The sequence below is a fragment of the Aotus nancymaae genome, unplaced genomic scaffold, assembly GCF_030222135.1.
Source record: "Aotus nancymaae isolate 86718 unplaced genomic scaffold, 86718_ANA_hifiasm-v0.15.2.pri h1tg000260l, whole genome shotgun sequence".
Classification (NCBI taxonomy): domain Eukaryota; kingdom Metazoa; phylum Chordata; class Mammalia; order Primates; family Aotidae; genus Aotus; species Aotus nancymaae.
The window spans coordinates 337080-361519 of record NW_026988675.1 but is presented as its reverse complement, the minus strand read 5'-3'; the positions used below and the strand labels follow the sequence as shown (position 1 = coordinate 361519).

General features: G+C 39.5%; 1 protein-coding gene across 1 annotated transcript in view; it reads right to left on the bottom strand.

The window, feature by feature from the left end:
• The window catches only part of LOC105709190 (polycystin-1-like protein 1), a 103370-nt gene extending 96008 nt beyond the window's left edge, over positions 1–7362 (bottom strand). The window contains 1 exon segment of the mRNA XM_064372007.1: positions 7330–7362. Within this exon segment, the coding sequence (XP_064228077.1) occupies positions 7330–7362 (33 nt within the window).
• Between the last annotated feature and the right edge of the window lie 17078 nt (positions 7363–24440).

Below are 24440 nucleotides of genomic sequence, written 5' to 3'. Positions count from 1 at the left end.
CACGGTGGCTCATGCCTGTAATCCCAGCACTCTGGGAGGCCAAGGCAGGTGGATCGTCTGAGGTCAGAAGTTTGAGACCAGCCTGATCAATGTGGTGAAACCCTGCCTCCACTAAAAATACAAAATTAGCCAGGTGCGGTGGTACGTGCCTGTAATTCCAGCTACTCGGGAGGCTGAGGCAGGAGAATGGCTTAAACCCAGGAGGCAGAGGTTACAGTGAGCCGAGATCATGTCATTACACTCCAGCCTGGGCAACAAGAGTGAAACTCTGTCTCAAAAAAAAAAGAAAGAAAGAAAGAAAGAAAACTGGAAACAACAATTGTTCAATCAGAGGACTTTATAAAATGATGCATAATTTGTATACATTATTTAACATTAGGACACCATTAAAAACATGTAATCAAAAGGCTGCTTACTAACAAAAGAGAATGCTCACACTGCAACCCAGGTTTGTGACAAACACACATACCACACATAAAAAGCCTCAGAAAAATACGGAAAATAAATACATCCGACAAAAGTGGCTATTGCCTACTGCTTGGATTTCAGATGATTTCATTTTTTTCTTTATACTTTTAGAAAACATATAAAATAAATAAAAAATGACCAGGCAGGGTGCTTCAGGTCTGTAATCCCAGAACTTTGGGAGGCCAAGGTGGGTGGATCACTTGAGGCCAGGAGTTTGAGACCAGTCTGACCAACATGGCGAAACCCTGTCTCTACTAAAAATATAAAAATTAGCTAGGCATGGTGGTGCATGCCCGTAATCCCAGCTACTTGGGAGGCTGAGGCAGGAGAATTGCTTGAAGCAGGGAGGCAGAGGTTACAACAAGCCGAGATTATGCCACTGCACTCCAGCCTGGGCAAGAGAGTAAGACTGTCTCAATAAAATAACAATAATAATAATATTATTATCGATATTGGTTTCTGTTTTATAGATAAAATTAAAAATGTTTTACAGATGAAAAACTCAAGAAAACCACTCTGTGCCAAGGTTCAACCTAACAGGAGCCGGAGCCCTCCTGCCTGGGGTGTGTGCTTTTTCCTGCTGTGCCTTTTGCTTCAGTCCCTTTGCTGTTTGGGTCCATCTCTCACACCCAGAGAACACGTTCCCCCAGCACGCAGACCTGCCTAACAGTGTGGGTGCTTGCTGGCCTAAAGGTGGGCAGGGGTCTTGCCTGTGTGGGGGCCAGGACCCTCTCTGGAGTGCCTTGGGAACTTGGTCTCTGCACACTAATCTCCACCAGCACACACTGGGGGTTGACCTCTCAGGGCCAGATGCCATAGAAAGCATTTTAGCTTTATATGAAAAAGATACTTTCACATGCATGTTTATAGCAGCACAATGCACAATTGCAAAAATGTGGAACCAACCCAAATGCCCAAAAGTTACTGAGTAGATAAAAAAAACTGTGAGATATATATATTATATATTATATATATATATAATATATATATGATGAAAATAGAACTTAGCCATTAAAAGAAATGAATTAATGCTATTTGTAGTGACCTGGATGAGATTGGAGACTATTATTCTAAGTGAAGTAACTCAGGAATGGAAAACCAAATATTGTATACTCTCACTCATAAGTGGGAGCTAAGCTATAAGGATGCAATGGCATAAGAATGACACAATGGACTTTGGGGACTCAAGGGGAAAGGGTAGTGAGGGGTGAGGGATAAAAGACTACCAATTGAGTGCAGTGTATACTGCTTAGGTGATGGGTGAACCAAAATCTCACAAATCATCACTAAAGAACTTACTCATGTAATCAAACATCACTTGTTCCCCAATAGTGTATGGAAATTAAAAAAAAAATTTAAAGTAAATGGATGAAAAAAGATACCATGCATTAGTCCAAATACTACAAAGCCACATGGCTGCATTATTTCAAACAGAGTTGACTTCAGAGGAAAGAAAACTGCTGAGGAGAAAAAGGAGTGTCACATAAGCATAAAAAGCTTAATTTGCCAAGTAGAATTAACAACCTACTGTGTAGGCACCTAACAACAGAGCTTCAAACCTGATGGAGCAAGAACAGACAGACAGGAAAGAGAAGTAGACAAATTCAAAATCATCGTGAGAGACCTTAACACTCTTCCACTAGATAGAAGTCTCAAGGGAAGTTAGAAAATGTTTTGAACTTTAAAAATACTAAGGGAGAAAATATTTGGGACATGGAGCTAGAGAAAGAGTTCTTAAACACGGCATCAAAAGCATGTTTTATAACTTATAAAAATTAAATACTTTTGCTTGGTGAAAGATATTACTAAGAGAAGGGAAAACAAGATACAGACTGAGAGAAAACATTTGTAAATCAACTATTTGGCAAAGGACTTTAATATATATTTTAAGACTCTCAAAACTTAATAAGAAAACAAACATCCAGTTAAAAATGCACAAAAGACATGAACAGACGCTTCACCAAGAATGGTGGCGAATAAATACGTGAAAAGATGTTTAGCATCATTAGCCATTAGGAAAATTCAAATTAAAACTATAATGGGATTCCAATACACTTCTATTAGAAGCCGTAAAATTAAAAAGACCAGGTGTTGGACTGATGACAGAAAAAAACTGCATGGATTAATCTGACAATCTAAGAATCCTAAAGGAAGTGGGATTTTACTTCAACTGGTCAGAGTAGCAGCAGCGCTATCATCAACAGATCTCAACAGGTGCTCAGGGGAAAGCTGAAATGGGTCAGAGTCTTCTCTCCTTTGGACCATTGGATGAAGTACTAATGAAGTACTTCATTGTTGAAGGTGAGCAAGTGAGCAGGAATTTACAAACCACTCATAAAAATATAATCCACCCGAATATTTAAAACATGAAAGCTTGCCACATTCTACATTTCAGTCACGGAATCCCTTATAATCAGGTTGTAGCAGTTATCTTCACATATAAAACCCATGTGTTTCAATTAGTTTCATGAATATAAATGTGATACTCTGCTTTCAAATCAGTGTGCTTGGATAGGGGCAGTAGAGAAATGCAGGCCGTCAGGGAGAGAACTGCCCTAGGGATCATTACCAAGGCATCCGTCAGTAAAGAGGAACGAGTGGATGAGCCCTCCTGTTTTAATCATGCCCAAGTGTGGCGATGAACAAAGGAATACTAAACACACAAAAAAGCAAATACAATAGTTTTGGGTGTTAGGAAACAAACATCAATATATAAAATGAATTTATTTATATGAAAATATTTCATCTACAGCAAAGAAGTCAAAATACGCTGGCAGAAACTGACAAATTGACATAAAAGCTAAAAACATTGAATGTGGTTAAAGACAATGCAACATGGGGAGCAAATCACAGATACTGGGGTTCACTGTACCTGTTTTATGCCCTGGCTCCAACCACTGGGCAAATTATTTAATCACTGAGCCATCAGTTTCAGGATTTGTAAGATGAAAATTCAAAAGTACTTAATTTGGTTGTTAGGGGTTAAATGAGAAAACACATCCAAAGCACTTAAAATAACCCGTGGCACACAGCAATGACTAAAAAGTTATTAGCCATTATTATTTTATCACCATCGTTGCAGAAAAAACATGTTGATATCCTTCCAAAATCCAAGCATTAGGAAAGGTACACGCTTTGCAAAACCCCCAAACTTTCTCCAAGAGAACGTATGAATCAGATTACTCATTTATATAGGGCTGCCTGTCAAAAGGAAAGGATCCCTTTTTGTGTGACCATATGCACAGAATACAACTCAGGCTTTAGAGGCTCTGGATTTTTATCCTGGCTTTGCCATCAGTTGCCTGGGTGACCTTCAAGTATTCACCTCACCTTTCAAGACCTCAGTTGATGCCTGCAAGTTGAGTTTAGCCTGGTCTTCTCTTACATCCTTTCCTACATCTACATTTTATGAGATTTGCCAGGATCTGCCATGGGATTTGTGTGGTCATGCCACCAACTACTAACCCATCCATCATTGCTGTAGGACAACCACACAAATCAACTGAAAAAGAGTGGACTCTGCAGTTCAGACGGACTCTGACTTTGTCTTCCTCAGGAAGCTAACGGAAGAAATCTGACATCTTTGTGTCCCCAGATTAATGACACCCCAGGCGCTGTCTGAGCAAGTGTGCCAGGTGCTCTGCTGACTGATCTTTTGTACTGGTAAAGCTTTCCATATGACAATGTCTTTACTTTTGTTTCTGGCAAGAATTGATAAGTTGCTTATGATATTTAATAAGAAACAGATGCTCCCAATGAGAATGAGGCCCAGTTGCCTATTAATTCTGGTTGGATTTTTCTTGCCATGGTGAATGAAAGAAGACAAAGTAGGTGATTCACATGATATGTTGCAAGACCAAAGGCATCTGCAGACAGTAGAGCTGAAGACAATTGCTCTGTATAATTCAAAATGGATGGAACAATGATATGAAGTTTAAAATTAGGAAAGCATTTGGTTTGTATAGTTAAAAGCTAATAAGAACTATGGCCCTGAAACTATTTCATATGCTAGGAAGTGACTGCACATAACAGAGGTGGATAGCTAACGAGTCAGTAGTTATAGAACATCCACTAGGAACAATATATTATTTTCAGGTTATGGATGGTACAATGTGAAAGACCAACATTTATTAGGCACCAACATTGTGTCAAGCACACATTCAAAACCATCCATCTATGGAGCTTGATAAATTAAGTATCAAGTAATTTTTCAAATATCACACAGTTTATTCTGTTCAGTTTTATTCTGGTGGTTTTCTTTTTTTTGATGGGGTTTGCTCTTGCCCAGGCTGGAGTGCAATGGTGCGATCTCGGCTCACTGCACCTTCTGCCCCTTGGGTTCAAGTGATTCTTCTGTCTCAGCCTCCCAAGTAGCTAGGATTACAGGTGTGTGCCACCATGCCCAGCTAAATTGATTTTGTATTTTTAATAGAGATGGGTTTTAACATGTTGGTCAGGCTGGTCTCAAACTCCTAATCTCAAGTGATCCACCTCTCTCAGCCTCCCAAAGCACTGGGATTCTTATGTGTTCTCAGTATCGTGTATGTGTGTGTGTGTGTGTGTGTGTGTGTGTTTTGATTTATTCTATCAAACCATAACTTTCAGGTATGTTATTACACTCTACTTAACCAAAATAAAACAAGGCAAAAATTTACGATTGAACCTAAAAACGTTCAAATAGCAGATGGTGTATGTTAGACACTGTGGTAGCTTAGGTTAGTATTTTTGAACATGACAGGGGTATGCTTGCCTGTCCCATCGACATTAGGCTATGTGACACACTTGGGCCTTGTGGAAGGTGCAGGACACTTCACTGAACCTTGCATTTGGGTCTAGCTACATGATTTGGCTTGGCTGCTGGAGCTTTAGCAGATGTGTTACAAGCAGAACTGGCATGTGTTTGTGTGGTTGGGCTTGTCCTCTTGTGCCTTTGCTGTTGCCACAAGGAGAGCTCCCCTGACAGTTTCATCCCCTCAGGCTGATTGCCAGAATGGGCACACATGAGGACGACTGGAGCCCAGCCGTAGCCTACAACAGGGGACAATCCCAGCTGGACCCTAAGCTTGAAACAGAGATGTCCAGCCTCACATGAGTCAGAATAAAGGATGGCTGTATAAACTATTACATTTAGGGGTGGCTTATTTTATTGCTTTGTTTTAAAACAATAGATTTGACAGTCACCATGAACGAAAACAAATAATAGCAAATAAGGTCGTTCTCTGCTTCAACTATAAAATCAACACCAATTGAATTAGAGCAGAAATGTGCAAAGTTACTGTAATGGAAAGAATGGCTTTCAGACCAGACCAGTACTTGATAAATGGAATTGAACTTCTAGGGGAATCAGCAGGGGGTTGGTTAAGCATCAAAGCCCTAAGAAAATGACTCAGAGAGGCACATTATGGATGGTACAATTTGAAAGACCAACATGGAGTTGTCAGCATTATCCCAACACAGTCAAGGGTAGAGAGATCCACTCCATAGACTCCAGTTTCTAAAGGGACTACATCTCTGCTGGAGATGAATGCACAAGAAAATCAAGGAAATTGTAACCTACAGTGACTTGACAATTGAAATGTAATACCTACATCCCTTGCCTTGGTTCAGGGCTCACCAAACACTGTACATGCTCCCAATGATGACAAGGCTTCCCTTCAGTATCAAGGAGAAAATGGGATAGTCTTGTCAACTTGAGTACTCAGGACAAAGTGATAGTTATAGTTGTCAGTGTAACCATACTGGCATTTGGGGTTACACACCCATCTGTGAATAAGGTCAGTGTGACTCTGATTTGACATCTGCCCTCATTGTGCTGACAAGTTCAACTTTCAGAGAGAGGAAAGCTGGTGACCAGACTAAGGTAAACTTCACCTGGGGAAACCCATTGGTCCACACTCTGGTGGCCTCTTCTTGTGACACTCTAACCATTTTGTGTTCCTTTCCCATTTAAAATGCTGAAATGATAGCATAACAAGAAAAAGTGCTCATTGAAATTTAGTCTAATTTTAAATTTTCCTTATTCTTTAATAATCACAAAATAAGTTGTGTAGTTAATAAGGGCCAAACAAATTTAGAATATGCAGGATTATAATGTCTTGAGAAATCAAGGGAAGGCCATTTCACAGTAAGTGAGAAGTGTTACCTGGCAATGGGATTAAAATTATAATGACAGGATAAAAGGATTTAACATCCATATTACATATTTAACAGCAAATAAGTGAATGTGGAACCTAGTTTCTTGTACATACTTATGGCAAAAGAATCCTAATATTTGGAAATGGTAGGAAATATCTATGGGAAGACAGAAAATGCTATAGGAATTTATAGTGAAATGTAAAGCTATAAAACGGATAAAATGTGTGTAATATACAGAGCACAGGTGAGGACAAGAGTGAATAAATACTCCAAGAAAAAACAATTTTGGGTGTTCTGAGGATATATACATGTGGTTAACAAGAAGTCGGTGCTTACCTTTCTTGGAACTATTTTTTTCAAACATGCATCTTTCTGTGAGTAGAGGAAAATCATAGTTTTGGGCTAAATTGGTGAATAAATGGACAAACGTCTAACACAACTTTTGGGATGCAAGCCCCACCGTGAACCACAGATGACTTTATGACTTTATAGTCAGGTGATGCACTTAATCCTACAACCCTTCTCTGACAACCCGTGATGTAATTTTCACATCTATTATCTCATCTTGCACTCATACACACACAAAATTAAAACGAGAGGTACAGATGCAATTATCTTCATTTTAGAGATGTGAAACCCAAGTATCGAAGAAGATATGACTCATTAGGCATATCTCAGCTAAAGAGTAAGTGGTGAGTCAGAGTGAGCTCTTCGAGTTGACTGTACCTTTTTCCCCAGTTCTGCATTCAGTGGCATCATGTTTGTGGCTCGAGATTGAAAGTGCGAGTATTTACGCATGGAAATTGGCAAACAAACATCGCAAATCAAGAATTTCTGCCCCCTGCCCCAAGAGCTGGTTATAAAACATTTACCACCATGTCACCGACTAGAACACAGGTCCTATAGACAAGGGATCCATTCTCTGGGACACTCTTCTCAGGATCCAAAAAGCTCAATTCATCAATCCTCAGTGCATTGACAGGAGTCCACAAATGCCAGAGCAGACGCCTCTAGGCTCATCTCTAACTCTTTACAGAAATTTAGTGTTAACGCCCTTCCACTAATTATGTGAAGACAGCCTTTTGGGACAAGGGCAAAAAGCATGTGGACTTCAATAATTGAATGAAAATCAAATGATTTGTGTAACTTTAACTTTAAATCTTTGGTTGGCCTGCACATCATAATGAACCTTAACACATTTGGATCCCGGAGTGGATTACCCAATAGTCCACATAGGTAAATAGACAAGCGTAGCATGCTTGGATATTGATTAACTATCATTTTATTCACTTATCCTTGTAGAACTTACAGGGAAGTCATTTTATTTACAACTTTAAGATCAGTCGAATATAAACCAATGTTTCTCAAATCCTTTTAAGTATTTTGATTTTTTTATATTATCTTAAAAATTATAGAATGAATGTATTTTTAAAAGTACTTGCACAAATGCTACATGGCTTAGTGACGGTGTAAAGAGGGACAAGTGATTTTCAGCTTCTTATATTCCTCTAATCTCCTATTACCCAATCTTTAATTGACCATGCCTCTTCCTTCTACAAAGACCTTATGTAACCAAGAAGAGTCCATGAGAACACCAGCAGTACCAAAAACCATGAGAGGAAGCCAGTAAGAAAAGCAGATTGCAGTAGGAATGGGATGATCTGGAAGTCACAATAATTACATTTTCACTTTAACTTCATTGGTGCTGAAGAAAACAACTTTGCCTGGCCTGGCTGTAAAGCTCACTGTATTTTACACTGAAGTTGGAATATAGAAGATTTCCTTTTTAAGCATTTATCCAAAGATTACGCCATCATGACAGGGCCTGATTTACTCCTAAAGAAGTTATGAGAAGAGGCTCATCAATTATATGAATGGCTGGGCACTGCGGTTCACACAGCACACTGGGAGGCTGAGGTTGGAGGATCACTTGAGGCTAGGAGGTCAAGAACAGCCTGGGCAATATTGCAAGACCCTGTATCTACAGAAAATGAAAAACTAGCTGTGTGTGCTGGTGTATGCCAGTAGTCCCAGATACTCTGGAGGTTGAGGCAGAGGATAGCTTAAGCCCAGGATCTCAAGGTTACAGTGAGTTATGATTGTGCCATAGCACTCCAGCCTGGGTGAGGGAGGGAGACCCGCCTCTAAAAAAAATAAAAATAATAATACATAAATAAATAAGTGTTCCTAAAGATAAACTGATTCTATATAAAAGGGAAGTGGGTAAATGCATGTGCAGTTGTTATGTGAAAGCTCTCTGAAGGCCTCAAATGATATATTGTTTCTCAGTCTTACCCTTACCTTTCTTGCCTGTGATTGTAACCTCTAGGGGCCTCATGTTACCTGGGAGTGGCCTCCCATTCTGGAGCTCCATACTTCAAACCATGAAATGTGTTTCAAGCACACCTATGTACAAATGAGAGTAAACCAAAGCACTGCTCTGCCACATGGAGGGCCTCATAAGATGGGCCAAGGAGCGTTTAATAAGCTTCCTAGGTGAGTTGGAATTAAAGCTAGTCTTGGGTAGCAGCAGTTCAGATGGCTAGTCACTGGTGGTGATTGCATTTCTTCATGAGATGAGAGATGGGATATAATAACTTCTTAGACATTTTGATCCTAAAATTACCAGCATTCCATGAGGAGTTTGCCATTTGGCTAATCGGGAGCCCTAGGAACCCTAGCAGAACTGTATCTTTTCCCCAAAGGAGAAGGGCTAGGGAAGAAAGAACAGAGAAAAGCTGGGGCAGGGTAGCAGGAAGGAATGAAAGAAGAGAAATTGTATTATGCTTTTCAGTGTACCAGGCAACTAACCTATTTACCCTCACAAGGGAGGAGCCAGCTCTGGGAGTTTTTTTCTTTTCCTAAGACCTAACCTGGGCACATTAACTGTGGCTGTCAATTCCTTTCTGGCCAAAGATTGGCATTACCAGCAAGTGAATTTTACTTATAAGCATGGTTGCATTATTTGGGGAAATATGAGGGTGGGTGAGGGAGGAGTCCCAGTAGAACCATTATTTAAATTTTGTGCAGTAAGTGGCCTTAATCAGTGAGGTATAATCTGGCTATGGTACAAAGTAAAAACTGGAGACTCTTAATGCTCAAGCCAGAATCCTCTTCAACTGAAAAGAAATAAGACATTCTTTGACACTAGTTTACAGTTCCAAAGTGGAGAGAAAAAAAAAAAAGAAGGCATTTAGTTGAGCCCAAATGGAAAATTTTGTCCAAGGGGCCATGAGCAAAAGCAAGAGAGAGAAAGAGAAAAACTCTTTTGATGTAATAACTTTGGTTAATTTTACTGTGCTAAATGATCTGTTTTCCTATAAATTAGCTTGCTCTTTTAGCTGAAGCTCACTAAAAAAAAAAAGCAAGTTAATAAAATGCACATTTATTGTGCATGCAGCATATCCAGGATTCATGACTTGGAACTCCAAATCAGAATGAGGAATTTGAAACACAAAATATAGAACGAGAGTGTACGGAAACCAAGTACAGTTGGCACTTTATAATTACAAGTGGCACAACATTTCAGCAGAAATCCAGGGTTTTTTTTTAATGCACATGACTCAATATGGAATGTTTTTGTTCATGATGTGTAACTACTGCCATTAACAACTGTCCAGGTGCTATAATGTGTACTGAACTAACACAGGCAGGTGATAAATTTTCCTGAGCAATATACAGATAGACCTCACATGGCCAAGAAAGGCAAAATATTAGTATTAGGATTTGGGTTTGTCTACTAGTATGCACATACTTGTACTTGGTTTTATAAAGACAGACATATATGTGTGTGTATGTATTATGTATATTACATATACACACATACATATTAATCCTAACAAATGTAGTTTATATGTTATATGTAACATATATTATTTTATTATCTTTATATATATAATACATATATATTAAGCATTGTTTTTGTTAGGATTAACATTTGATGCAGCAAACAGGGCTTAATTGGAAACTTATTTATAGACCTTTAAAGAATTAGATATTTGAATAAAGAAACAACAATTATTTGATCTTCTGATTACTTTTCTTCCAATCTCCTCACTTTAGTCCAAGGTTCTTATGAAACAAGTAACCAGACACATGTTTGGGTTATGGAGGCATTTTTTACCTACTTCTCCTAAAGTTAATTTAACCAGTACAGTGGGACACCTTATTACTCTATACTTGTATTTCTGCAATTTCGAGAATGCATAGATGTCAGTCATGAGGTCAGAAAGAATCAGTCTAAGAAGAGGCATTTGCACTCTTGTTTAGTACAGTAGTCCTCTTGCTGTGGTTTTGCTTTCTATGGCGTCGGTTACCCGCGATCAACTGTGGTCCAGAAATACTACCTCACTAGTCTTGCACTTTAGGGCCACTATTAAGTGAATAAGAGTTTTTTTGACACAAACACTGGGATACCATGGCAGTTGATCTGATAACCTAGATGGCTACTGATACGGTTCGGCTCTGTGTTCCACCCAAATCTCATGTTGAATTGTAATTTCCAGCGTTGGAGGTGGTGCCTGATGGGAGGTGATTGGATCATGGGAGTGGTTTCTAATGGTTTAGCACCATCCTTTTAGTGCTGCCTTGTGATATATTTCTCATGACACCTGGTTGTTTGAAAGTATGCAGGACACCCCCTTTCATATTCTTCCTCCTTCTCCGACCATATGAGACATGACTCCTTACTCTTCACCTTCCACCCCAGTTTGTAGGTTTCCTGAGGCCACCCCAGTCATACTTCCTGTGCAGTTTGCAGAATTGTGAATCAATTAAATATCTTTTCTTTATCAATTACCTAGTCTCAGGCATTTCTTTATAGCAATGCAAGAACAGACTAATCCAGCTACTAAGTGACTGACTGGCAGGAATATCTACAGCATGGACCATCAATCTCACTTCCAGGCTTCCTGCTGGAAAGGGAGGCTACTGTAATCAAAACAACCATTTTGCAGTTTGTTCAATAATTCCCATATTTTAAGTCATCTGTTGTTATTAATTCATTGTGTGGATATTGTATTATAGAATCTGCCTGAATACCATTGTTATTTTGCTCAACTAGAGTCAATTTCTTGCCATGGAGACATACAGTTATGTATAAACTCACTGTATTCACCAAACTGTACATTAGATCCCCAGAACTTATTCATCTTGTAACTGAAAGTGTGTACCCCTGTGACCAACATCTTTCCATCCTCTTCTGCCCCCCATACCTGGCAACTGCTATTCTCATTCTGCTGTTTCTACAAGTCCAACTCATTTAGATTCCCCATATAAATGATGTCATACAGTATTTGTCTTTCTCTGACTTTTCTCTTAGTATAGTTGCCTCAAGGTTAATCCATATAGCAAATAGCAGGATTTCATTTTTTTTATGGCTGAGAATATTCCATTGTATATATACTACAACTTCTTTATCCATTCACCTGTTGATGAACACTTGGGTTGTTGCCATACTTTGGTTATTGTGAGTAGTGCTGCAGTAAACATCGAAGTGCAGTTCTCTTCAACATACTGAATTTGTTTCTTTCAGATTTTTACCCAGAAACGGGATTGGTGGATCATATGGTAGTTCTATTTTTAATTGTTTTTAGTAACCTCTATACTGTTTTCTATAATCACTGTACTAATTTATATTTCCGCCAACAGGGTACAAGGGTTTGTTTTTCACCACACCCTTGACAACGCTTATTTCTTGTCACTTTGATAATAGACATTTTAACAAGTCTGATGTGATAGCTCATTGTCATTTTAATTTGCATTTCCCTGATGATTTGTGAACAGGTACCTTTTCATGCACCTGGAGGCTATTTGTATGTCTTCTTTGGAGAAATATCTACTCAGATCCTTTGCCTTTTTAAAATCAGATGTTTTTTCTGCTGTTGAGTCGTATGAATCTCTTATATATTTTTGATATTAAACTCTTATTATGCATATGGTTTGTAAATATTTTCTCCCATCCTAATGCCTTTTTCAATGTGTTGATTGTATCCTTTGCTGTGCAGAAGCTTTTTAGTTTGATGTAGTCCGCTCATTTGTTTCTGCTTCTGTTGATTGTGTTTTTGATATCACATTTAAAAACATTCTTGCTAGAACATTGTCTTGTTTAGGAGATTCTTTCCTATGTGTTCTTTTAAGAGTGTTATAGTTCTTGGGGTCTCTTGTGGTTCCATATGAATTTTAGAATTTTTTTTTCCATTTCTGTGAAAAAATCCATTGGAATTTTGATAGGGATTGCATTGAATCTATACAAACTTTGGGTAGTATGGATATTTTAAACAATATTAATTCTTCCAATCCATGAACACACAAATTCTGTGTCTTCTTCAATTTCTTTCATCAATGTTTTATAGTTTTCAGTGTGCAGGTCTCTCAACTCCTTGGTTGAATTTGTTCCTAAATATTTTATTGTTTTTGATGCTATTGTGAATGGCAAAAACTCTTTAAAGTCAGCCTGCATTTTATTAGCATTGTCAGCATTGATCCTAGTTGGTCTACTTCAGTTTTGACTTTTAGTGGAATTAGTTAACTTTAGTAAATATTTAGTTGCACTGAATATTAATTTAGTGTCAAATATACATGTATATTTGACCTGTGTGCATGTATGTGCACACACATGCAGACAACAGTTTTGATTTGATTTTTGTTTAATCAAAGAGAATATTTGGAATCATGTCAAATCTCCTTATTTTGCAGGTAACAAAACTGGACCCCAGGAACATGTGGAAACTAAGTTGAATTTGCAGAATATGTGTGTATAGTTTTACAGTATATGCAGGTATCCATTTACCTATGTATGTATGTCTATATGTCTCCACCCATTGATAGACCTATCTCTGTCTGTATATGTATATATATAGACACAAAACATAAAAAATCAAAAATGAAAACGTATATGATTCCACTACACAAATATAACTACTGTTAATTTTGCCAATATATAATTATGTTTAAATTTAATAGAACTCTCAGTAATATTGACTATAACTTTTTTTCTTTTGAGATAGAGTCTCACTGTGCCACCCAGACTGAGGTGCAGTGGTGTGATCAGGGATCACAGCAGCCTTGACACCATGGGGTCAAGCAATCCTTCCATCTCAGTCCCCTGAGTAGCTGTGACAACAGGTGTGCACCGACCACATCCAACTAATTTTTTTTTAATTTTAATAGGGACAAGGACTGGTCTTGAACTCCTGAGCTCAAGGTATCCTTTCATTTCAGCCTCCCCAAAATGCTGGGATTACAGACATGAACAACTACACCCAGCCAACTCCATTTTTAAAATCATTAAGTTGGTAGAAAAAAAGATTAACCTTTTAAAATTTTGTATTTCTTATCTAATATAGAGCTTGCAAGATTAAAAATATTTACTAAGAAATTTTATCACTTGTTCATGGCTTTTGCATTATTTTTATATGGATTATAAATACTTCTCTCATAATAAGTTTTTTATGTGATAAGGTTAGGCACAAGAGATAACAGCTTTAATGTTTTCAGTGAAATGTTTGACCTTTCTATATTATTTATTTCATTAAATTTTACTTTAGAAATATCTTGCTCATTCTTCAGCCATTTAAGTATTCTCTTATTGTTTCTTCAAAATTCATTTGTTAATGGTTAAATTTTAACCATTAATGCTCTAGAAATTTACGTTGGTGTGACACATTATGTGAGCATATTGGTCTATAATTTTTGTGCCATTTATATTAGCTTTCCTTTTTATTTTTTAAAATAATCTGGATAGCTTTCAAACTCTATGTTCTGGAATAGTTCATCAAATCTGCTACTGGAAAGCTTGATCAAAATGCCCTATAATCTTTTGTGAAGATAATTCTTTGAAACTTTTATTTTCTCATTTTTCAAAGAGTATTCCATATATTCTGGTTTCTAATTACTTATGAGTCAATTTTCCCCACTAAGCTTTTCAAAATAAATTCTCCTTTCTACTGAAATTCTCAAATTTGTAGGAATAAACTTAGATAATATTTTTCTCTGTATTTTTAAAAATATCATATGTCATACATATCAGTCCCTAATTTTTTCTTTGCATTTTCTGTCTTAAAATTAATGTTACTAGAGCCTTGTCATTTTGTTTCTTTCATCTCACAGATATATTGATTTTTGCTTTTGTTATTATTTAACCCTGATTTCCTTATTTAATATCTTGTCATTCCTCCAAATTCTGGGATTGAGTGCTTAGTTCATTTATTAAAATTCTTTTATGTTTAAGTAATCATAATTAAGACTATAAATTTGAGCCACTATGTTGCTAGACAAGATTTTAATTTCTATTATGTTTTTACATAGTCATCATTGATTAATTAAATGACTATTCATTTGACACCTTTCATGTGCCAAGCATTGTCTTAGAAGACAAACTAAAATTATAATTACAATTTTAATTTTCTCATGGAACAATAGATTTTGAGACACTCTCTCCTTTTAAATTGGTTAGATTTGTGTTGGTTTTGACTGTTTGCTTAAACTTATGTTATTAAATGTTAGTCATTGCATTATACTCAGAGGAATCTGTCTGCAAATATTCTAGAGTTGGAAACTTGGTGAGTTTTTGCCTTGAGGCTTCATGTATGATGACGTTTTGTAAATATTTCACAAGTGACTGAAAAAGGAAAGAGTCTCTCTGTGATGTTTATTAAAATTTATTAATTATAATATTCAGATTCTTAGTTGATTTTCAAAGCCTGGGAGATTTGTGTTAAAATATAGTAAATGTTAGTTAATGGATGCAAGGTGCTAGTTAGCAAGGAAGAGTAAGTTCAGGTGTTCTATTGCACAGCATGGTGACTACAGTTAGTAATAGTGTAGTGCATATTTCAAAGTAGTTAAAAAAGGATTTTAAATATTCTCACCACAAATAAATGATTAATTATTTAAGATGATGGATATGTTAATTAACCTGATTTGATTATTTCATAATGTATGCAAATATTGAAACATTCATTGTACTCCATAAATATATACAATTACTGTTAAATTACTATTGGTCAATTGAAACTTTTTTTGTTTTTTGTTTGTTTGTTTGTTTGTTTGTTTTGTTATTTTGTTTTGCTTTTAAGACAGAGTCTCACTCTGTCACCCGAGCTGGAGTCCAGTGGCGGGATCTCCACTCACTGCAACCCCTGCCTCTCGGGTTCAAGTGATTCTTGTGCCTCAGCCTCCTGAGTAGTTGGGATTACAGGCACATACCACCACACTGGCTAGATTTTGTATTTTTAGTAGATATGGTTTTTCTCCATGTTAGCCAGGCTGATCTTGAACTCCTGACCTCAAGTGATCTGCCTGCCTTGGCCTCTCAAAGTGCCAGGATTTACAGCCATGAGCCACAGTGTCCAGCCAAAACTTAAATTTAAAAAAACAATTACGAGCCTGAAAAATGTGTTATTTTAAATATTTATTGCTATGTTTCCATGCACACATCTGCCTGTCACATTGTAATTCTCAATTATAGTTGGCACAATAGAACAAAAGTCTTCATATTTTTTGGCCTAAAACAATTTTTCCTAAAATTAATATTGTCACATATTTTTCTTTTTGTATTTTCTGGAAAACCTATGCCTATCAAATTATTTTCTAAACATGCATGAGTAATAATAGATAAATGAGAGATTTAGAGATGGTTGCGGGATATGACCTCAGTAAGGAGCTCCCTGGACTTGCCTTCATTTCTGGTCCTTAATGAGCTTGGGGCCTCTGAGTTAGTGGATGATAGATAAACTGCTTACATCGTCCTAGAAGGTACAGCTGTTTTGCTTTAATGAACAAAAATATAGGCAATCCACTGATTTTTTTACTCCCCAACCCAGTTTCTTCAACCTTATTTGAAGGAGAAGTATGCCTAGATTGTGGCATGAAGTTGTTGGTCATTCATAGTTTTCAGTCTGGTGATTTCTCATGGGCATCCTGGGAGAAGTTGTACCTGGGAGTGTTAGTCTGGTGCCATTTTAAATTTCAGGATTTGGCTCTGGTCTTGACATGAAAACTGCCTAAATGATATGCAAAATAAATAGAACATCATCTGGTTATATTTCGATAATGTGATTTCTCATCTCTTGAAACACTGCGTTATAATTTAAAAGGTGATGAAGTCATTAGGAAGTATTACCTGAAGAATTCCTCTACCCTATGTGTTCTTTCCAATTTCAGACAACTTATTAGAAATAATGAATATAAGGGTTTTTATAGGTTCCCAAGAGAAATAATCAGCTCATCACTTCAGTACTTTTATGTGTATAGAAGGTAATCAGGAAGGGATTTCGGGAAAAACTGTTTGTATCCTGTCCAACACCAGAATTCTGACATGTGGCTCAGAGTGACACTGGTATTCTGGCCATTTGTTCCTCACTTGTGAGTGCTAACTGCTACATGTAGTCAACTAAGCCAGATTCTGGACCTATTTCAGGAGAGTAAGATGAAACTTACAACATACTGAAATACCTTATAGTGATTTTTTAAACCTACACTTTGAATAGTCCTAAATAGATCTTTTATTTAATTTCTATAAGGATATTTGAAAGACTTCTAGAAGCATTGGAGCAACTTAGCAGCTGCAAGGAACATGGGCTTTATTTTTCTGACAAAAGTACTGGTGTGTAACTGAATTTTTACATGTTAACCTTAAAAAGTAGCAAAATCGGCCAGGCATGGTGGTCACACCTGTAATCCCAGCACTTTTGGAGGTCAAGGTGGGCAGATCATGAGGTCAAGAGATAGAAACCATCTTGGCCAACATGGTGAAACCCCCTCTCTACTAAAAATAAAAAACTTAGCTGGGCATGTTTGCATGCACTTATAGTACCAGGTACTTGGGAGGCTGAGGCAGGAGAATCACTTGAATCCAGGAGGCGGAGGTTGCAGTGAGCCAAGATCGCGCCATTGCACTCCAGCCTGGGAGACAAAGTGAGACTTCATCTAAAAAAAAAAAAAAAGTAGCCAAATCCAGACCTCACCAAAACCCCTTAGTGGTAGTGCAGAGTTGTTCAGATCTCTCCACTTTCCAAGAGACTTGAATTTAAAAATTAGTTAATTTGTATGTAAGCAAACTCACAAGCCAGTTAACCAGGCCAGACTTTTGGTAGGTGTACGTGTGGTAGACTGGCAGGACATGTGCATGAGACAGATCTCCTCCCCTCCCTGCTTCCTGATCCTGCACATGGTGGTCAGCAGGAGGGGAGAAGATGCAGAAGGAAGAGTGGGGAAAAGAAACAAGGAACGCAAAGTGGAGTGGTTGGTTGGTGATGTGGAAAATGTCACGCATGTGATAGATTTGTGTGTGTGCTTACTTGTTGGGAGACGCTGAGGGCATCAAGTCGACAAGTTCTGTGGTCTGTGTGGAGGGTTTGCTCAGTCCAGAATATCCGGAGCTGCAAATAGGCCAAACCTGAAGGTAGTAAAGCGGCCGGTTTGGTCTGTATGTGGCCAGTCCTAGGTTAAAATAATAAATGGCATCGCCAAGAGTGTCACTAGTGAGAGGTCCCACGATAGAATCCAGGAAAAACAATACCAGGTGCAAAGGACTGCTGACATACGGGCTGGACATCCATTCCTCAGCTGAAGACTGTGATCTGCACAGCATCCTTTTCAGGGCAGACCTCCTCATGCAGAAGCAGAGCAAGATAAACATTGGAGTCCTCCAGACCAACAGAACCACTGCCCTCTCCCTGTTCCATCTTGAGATGCTCAGACCAACAGAACCACTGCTGTCTCCCTGCTCCCTCTTGCAATGGTGAGACCAACAGAACCACTGCTCTCTCACTATTCTCTCTTGAGATAATCAGACTGATCCCATAGGATTTTTGTGAAGATTCATTAAGAAACTTCTGCTAATCTTCCCTTAATAATGTATGTATATTACCAAGAGTAAATCACTTGCTTCCAAGTTCCCAAAGTGACTTGAATCAAAATAACTATATGTTGACCTTAAAGCATTTTTCTTACTGTTTTACTACTTACAAAGATAAAAATGACAGTTTTTAGAAAATAAAAAAAAAATACAAGAGAGGAAAAAAAATGAGTTCAAGACTAACCTCTAAGTCAGCTACTGTCAAGGATTTGATGGACACCCTTCCAAAGCTGGCTGTGTAATATATGGATATATACGTATGACCATATATGTATATAATCTGCACATAAATCGGATCACAATATACATGCTGTTTTACAAGTTGTTTTTTTCAACAATATGCCAAAAAGATTTTTTAAGATAGCGTACAGACAGACACACACACACACACACACACACACATGAACATGCGCACACACACACATAATCTTAAGAGCCATATAGTAATCTATTGTGTGGGATTTTTTTCATAATATATTTAACTGGTTTCCTATTGATAAGCAGCAAGATTTCTTCCACTGTTCACTGTTATAATATAAACATGGCTGCAATGCCATCTTCCGGTGTGTACATCTTTTCTTTCTTTCTTTTTCTTTCTTTTTTTTTTTTGAGACGGAATCTCGCTCTGTTGCCCAGGCTGGAATGCATTGGCATGATCTTGGCTCACTGCAACCTCTGCCTCCTGGGTTCAAGCGATTCTTCTGCCTCAGCCTTCTGATTAGCTGGGACTACAGGTGCGTGCCACCACACCCAGCTAATTTTTCTGTATTTTTAGTAGGTATGGTGTTTCACCGTGTTAGCCAGAGTGGTCTTGATCTCCTGACCTCGTATCGGCCCACCTTAGCCTCCCAGAGTGCTGGTATTACAGGTGTGAGTCACTGCACCTGGCCCATCTTTTCTTACTTATCTGAGTACCCCTTTGGAAAGATTTCTTAGAAATGAGATTATTAAAGGTAACACATGCAAAATTTTGATATTGCCAGATTTCCCTCCAAAAAGATGCTACCATTCTATATTCCCATGAGTGCTGTATGTCCTTTCCTCAAGCAGAAAAAAATTACATGATTGGCACCAAAAAGCCTAAGCCCATCATGACAATCAAGGATGTAGGGAAAGCAGTCAGTGAGGATCTGATGGCAGCATCCAGAGGAGAGACTGCCACTGGGAATCTGAATTCACGCATTGGCAATGAGGCAGTAACATAGAAAAAGAGAGCAGACTATTCCAAGTAGTATTAATAACTTCCGACATATCATCTGATTTGGTCCAAATAAGTTATGAGCTTCTGCTTATAGTCATATTTAGAATAAGAACTAATGAACACGTAAGTAACAGCAGTAGTAGCTGTAAATAGCAGCCATCTAAACGATGCACTCAAATTACCATATATCAGTACCCACTCCATTTAAAGACAAAGTGTTGAGGATACTGAAAGCACTAAATCCTGAGTTGCTAGGCTGAAGTAAAGATTTCCAGTTTTCTATACATCTATTTTCTATCTATCTAATATTTATGTGTCTATCTACCTACCTATGTATCTAGCATCTATCTATGTATCTATATATATTTATCATGTATCTATATGTCTATGTATATATGTATGTATGTATGTGTCTATCTATCTATCTATCTGTCTGTCTATCTATCTATCTATCTATCTATCTATCTATCTATCTATCTATCTATCTATATCTCATATCCATCTAATAAAAAAAATCCCAACTTGTTTATCAGTTAACCTTCAATTCTACAGACATTGACAAATAACATTCACTGGTCTAGTTTGATGAAAAGGAAGCTGAATCTAAGAAGATATTTAAAGTAAAGCAAATGATGTTTTGCAAAGACTTTGACACTTTAAAGTAAAAAATTACAGTCACTAAAACTAACTTTAATACAATTTGCAGCTCAAACTAAGACATGAATTAACCAATAATAGATTGCATTGGCTAAAGAAAAAATCCTAAGAAACTACTCAAGCAAGTGTTTGTCTTAGTGAGTTTCCCTAGAAGTGGAGCCTAAGATGGTGATTCTTGAACAAGGGTTCTATTCAGAAAACAGCTATGAGGAAGTGAGGAACGCAGGACGGGACCAAAGAAGAAGCCAAACAGAGACGTGGCTTCAGTTGAAGACTAATATTAGCTTGATTCCACAGGCAGCTGAAAAGCTTGAGTAATATCACAAACATGTCCTAACTTGAGGCAAGGAGGGTAGGCTTTTCCATCCCTGTATCAGTTATTCATTGGCTGTAAAGTGCCTTGTGAACATCCACCAGGGCACTTCTGGATGAGGCACTCGGTGCTGCAGACAAACATGCCTTGGTGAGCTGTTGTTGGCCAACAGTCATGGCTTTGGGGACGGGTGTGTGGGCTGGTGAAGAGGGATCAGGATGAGACACCACAAACACCTAATACTACCCATCCCTTGCAACTCTCAGACCTACTTGCTTTTCGCACTAAGGTCATTTTCCTTGGGCATGCCTTTGCCAGGATTGTGGTTAGTCATAATTTCTGAGTACACTTACAAGGAAAGGGTCAGTTAGACAAACTGGTAGTCCTTATGGCTGATTAATTAACAGTAGTTAATTAGATGAAGAGAAGGGGACAGCATCCCAGAAGTACAGTTTGTCATGAGGTCATCACTGATATTTATCATCTCCCTCTACTATTACAGTTCTAGATACACCTTCAGCTCAATCAGCACTTCCTAGTGAAGGTGGCTCACCTGGCGTTGGGGGAATCATTTCCTCAGCCCTTAGTTACCATTGCTTTATTAGGCTTTGGATGCTGTACTTGAATAGGCAGAATCTGAAGTCAACATAGGAGTTGCAAGATATGCTCCAGGGGACCACCTGGATGCCAGGCTGTTTCCTCCTGCCCCCATTTACAGCAGCTGTCCTGCATGCCCCTGACACAGGCTTGTTTACTCTGCTGAATGGCACATTTGTTCTTTGACCATAGGTCTACAGACAACAGCAACAGCTATAAGTTTAGTGGAATTCCCACTGTATCCTCTAGTAGAACAACTATTGCAGAGGACCCAGACCTCTAGAGTCACAGAGTATAGAGGTACGGGCATGAGAAGCACAAATTTTCTATCCCTGGGAGTGATGGTGAGATGCACCACTCTAAATTCCACTCCTTGGTTACTGGGCCAAATATATTCTACCAAGCGAGGAACAGCACCCTACAATGGCCACATTGGTTGCCTAAAGCACCTGATAGGATGGTGCATGAAGGATATATAGCAGTAATACTCACAGCAACTAGGGAATGGAAACACCATCTTGCCAGGTAAAGGAATCCTGCATGAGTCACCAAAGGCACATACTACATGATTTTAGACATTGCTCAAGATTTTATATAGATTCTTAGTATCAATGAACAGTTGGTTTCACTCTTAACAATAACACTTCAAAACTAACACAAGCCTACTATTTAGTTTTCACTCATTTATTCAGTATTTGTCGAACATCTCCTATTGACCAGGTATCTATTCTAAGCACTAGAGATTGAGTAATAGTTAATAGCCTCTTGACAAATAGTCGGCAAAGAAATAAAGAGATGATTAGCATGCCATGTGATAATAGTCACGATAGGAGCTTGACCCGACATTTGAACTTGAATGTGATGATTGAATTTTTTGTAGAGACCGGGTTTCACCACGTTGACCAGGATGGTCTCAATCTCTTGACTTCGTGATCCACCGGACTCCGCCTCCCAAAGTGCTGGGATTACAGGCGTGAGCCACGACCCTCGGCCTTTTTTTTTTTGAGACAGAGTCTTACTCTGTACCCCAGGGTGGAGTACAGTGGTGCAATCTCAGCTCATTGCATCCGCCACCTCCCAGGTTCAAGCGATTCTCCTGCCTTGGCCTCCTGAGTAGCTGGAACCACAGGCATGCAACACCATGGCCAGCTAATTTATTCTTTGTTTTGTTTTGAGACGGAGTTTCGCTCTTGTTACCCAGGCTGCAGTGCAATGACGCGATCTGGGCCCACCACAAGCTCCGATTCCCGGGTTCAGGCAATTCTCCTGCCTCAGCCTCCTGAGTAGCTGGGATTACAGGCACGTGCCACCGTGCCCAGATAATTTTTTGTATTTTTACTAGAGACAGGTTTTCACCATGTTGACAAGGATGGTCTCAATCTCTTGACCTCGTGATCCACCCGGCTTGGCCAACCAAAATGCTGGGATTGCAGGCGTGAGCTACCACGCCCGGCGTTTTTTGTTTGTTGGTTTGTTTTTTTTCAAATTAGCAGGCCATGGTGGTGCATTCCTGTGTTTCCAGCTACTCGGGAGGCCAAGGCAGGAGAATCGCTTGTACCTGGGAGGCGGGGGTTGCAATGAGCTGAGATCGCAGCACTGCACTCCAGCCTGGGGAACAAAAGGCCGAGGGTCATGGCTCACGCCTGTAATCCCAACACTTTGGGAGGCCGAGGTGGGTGGATAACGAGGTCAAGGGATTGAGACCATCCTGTTCAACGGTGTGAAACCGCGTCTCTACTGAAAATAGAAAAAATTAGCTGGGCACCGTGGTGCGTGCCTGTAATCCCAGCTACACAGGAGGCTGAGGCAGGACAATTGCCAGAAACCGGGAGGCGGAGGTTTCGGTGAGCCGACATGGCGCCATTGCAGTCCAGCCTAGGTAACGAGCGAAACTCCGTCTCAAAAAAAAAAAAAATTAGCTGGCCGTGGTGGTGCATGCCTGTGGTTCCAGCTACTCAGGAGGCCACGGCAGGAGAATCCCTTGAACCTGGGAGGCAGGGGCTGCAATGAGCTGAGATGGCACCACTGCACTCCAGCCTGGGAGACAGAGTAAGACTCTGTCTCAAAGAAAAAAAAAAAAGGCCGGGCGTGGTGGATTATGCCTGTAATCCCAGAACTTTGGGAGGCCGAGGCGGGTGGAGCACGAGGTGAAGAGATTGAGACCATCCTGGTCAACATGGTGAAACACTGTCTCTACTAAAAATACGAAAAATTAGCTGGGCACTGTGGCGCGTGTCTGTGTTCCCAGCTACTCAGCAGGCTGAGGCAAGAGAATTGCCTGAACCCGGGAGGCAGAGGTTGCGGTGAGCCGAGATCGCATCATTGCACTCCAGCCTGGGTAACGAGCGAAACAGGGTCTCAAAAAAAAAAAAAAAAAAAAAAAAATTAGCTGGCCATGGTGCTGCATGTCTGTGGTTCCAGCTACTCAGGCGGCCAAGGCAGGAGAATCGCTTGAAACTGGGAGGCGGGGGTTGCAGTGGGCCGAGATCGCGCCTTTGCACTCCAGCCTGGGTAACAAGAGCGAAACTCCGTCTCAAAAAAAAAAAAAATTAGCTGGCCGTGGTGGTACATGCCTGTGGTTCCAGCTACTCAGGCGGCCAAGGCAGGAGAATCGCTTGAACCTGGCAGGCTGGGGTTGCAATGAGGTGATATCGCACCACGGCACTCCAGCCTGGGAGACAGAGAAAGACTCTGTCTAAAAAAAAAATAAGGCTGCGCGTGGTGGCTGACGCCTGTAATCCCAGCACCTTGGGAGGCCAAGGCGGGTGGATCACGAAGTCCAGAGATCGAGACCATCCTGGTCAACGTGGTGAAACCCCGTCTCTACAAAAAATTCAAAAAATTAGCTGGGCACGGTGGTGCGTGCCTGTACTCCCAGCTACTAAGGAGGCTGAGGCAGGAGAATTGCCTGAACCCAGGAGGCGGAGGTTGCGGTGGGCCGAGATCGCGCCTTTGCACTCCAGCCTGGGTAACAAGAGCCAAACTCCATCTCAAAAAAAAAAAAAAATTAGCTGGCCGTGGTGGTGCATGCCTGTGGTTCCAGCTACTCAGGAGGCTAAGGCAGGAGAATGGCTTGACCTGGGAGGCGGGGGTGGCAATGAACTGAGATCGCATCACTGCACTCCAGCCTGAAAAAAAAAAAAAAAAGAAAAAGAGCGGTGTTTTGTTCTTGTTACACAGGGACGAGTCCAATGGCGCGATCTCGGCTC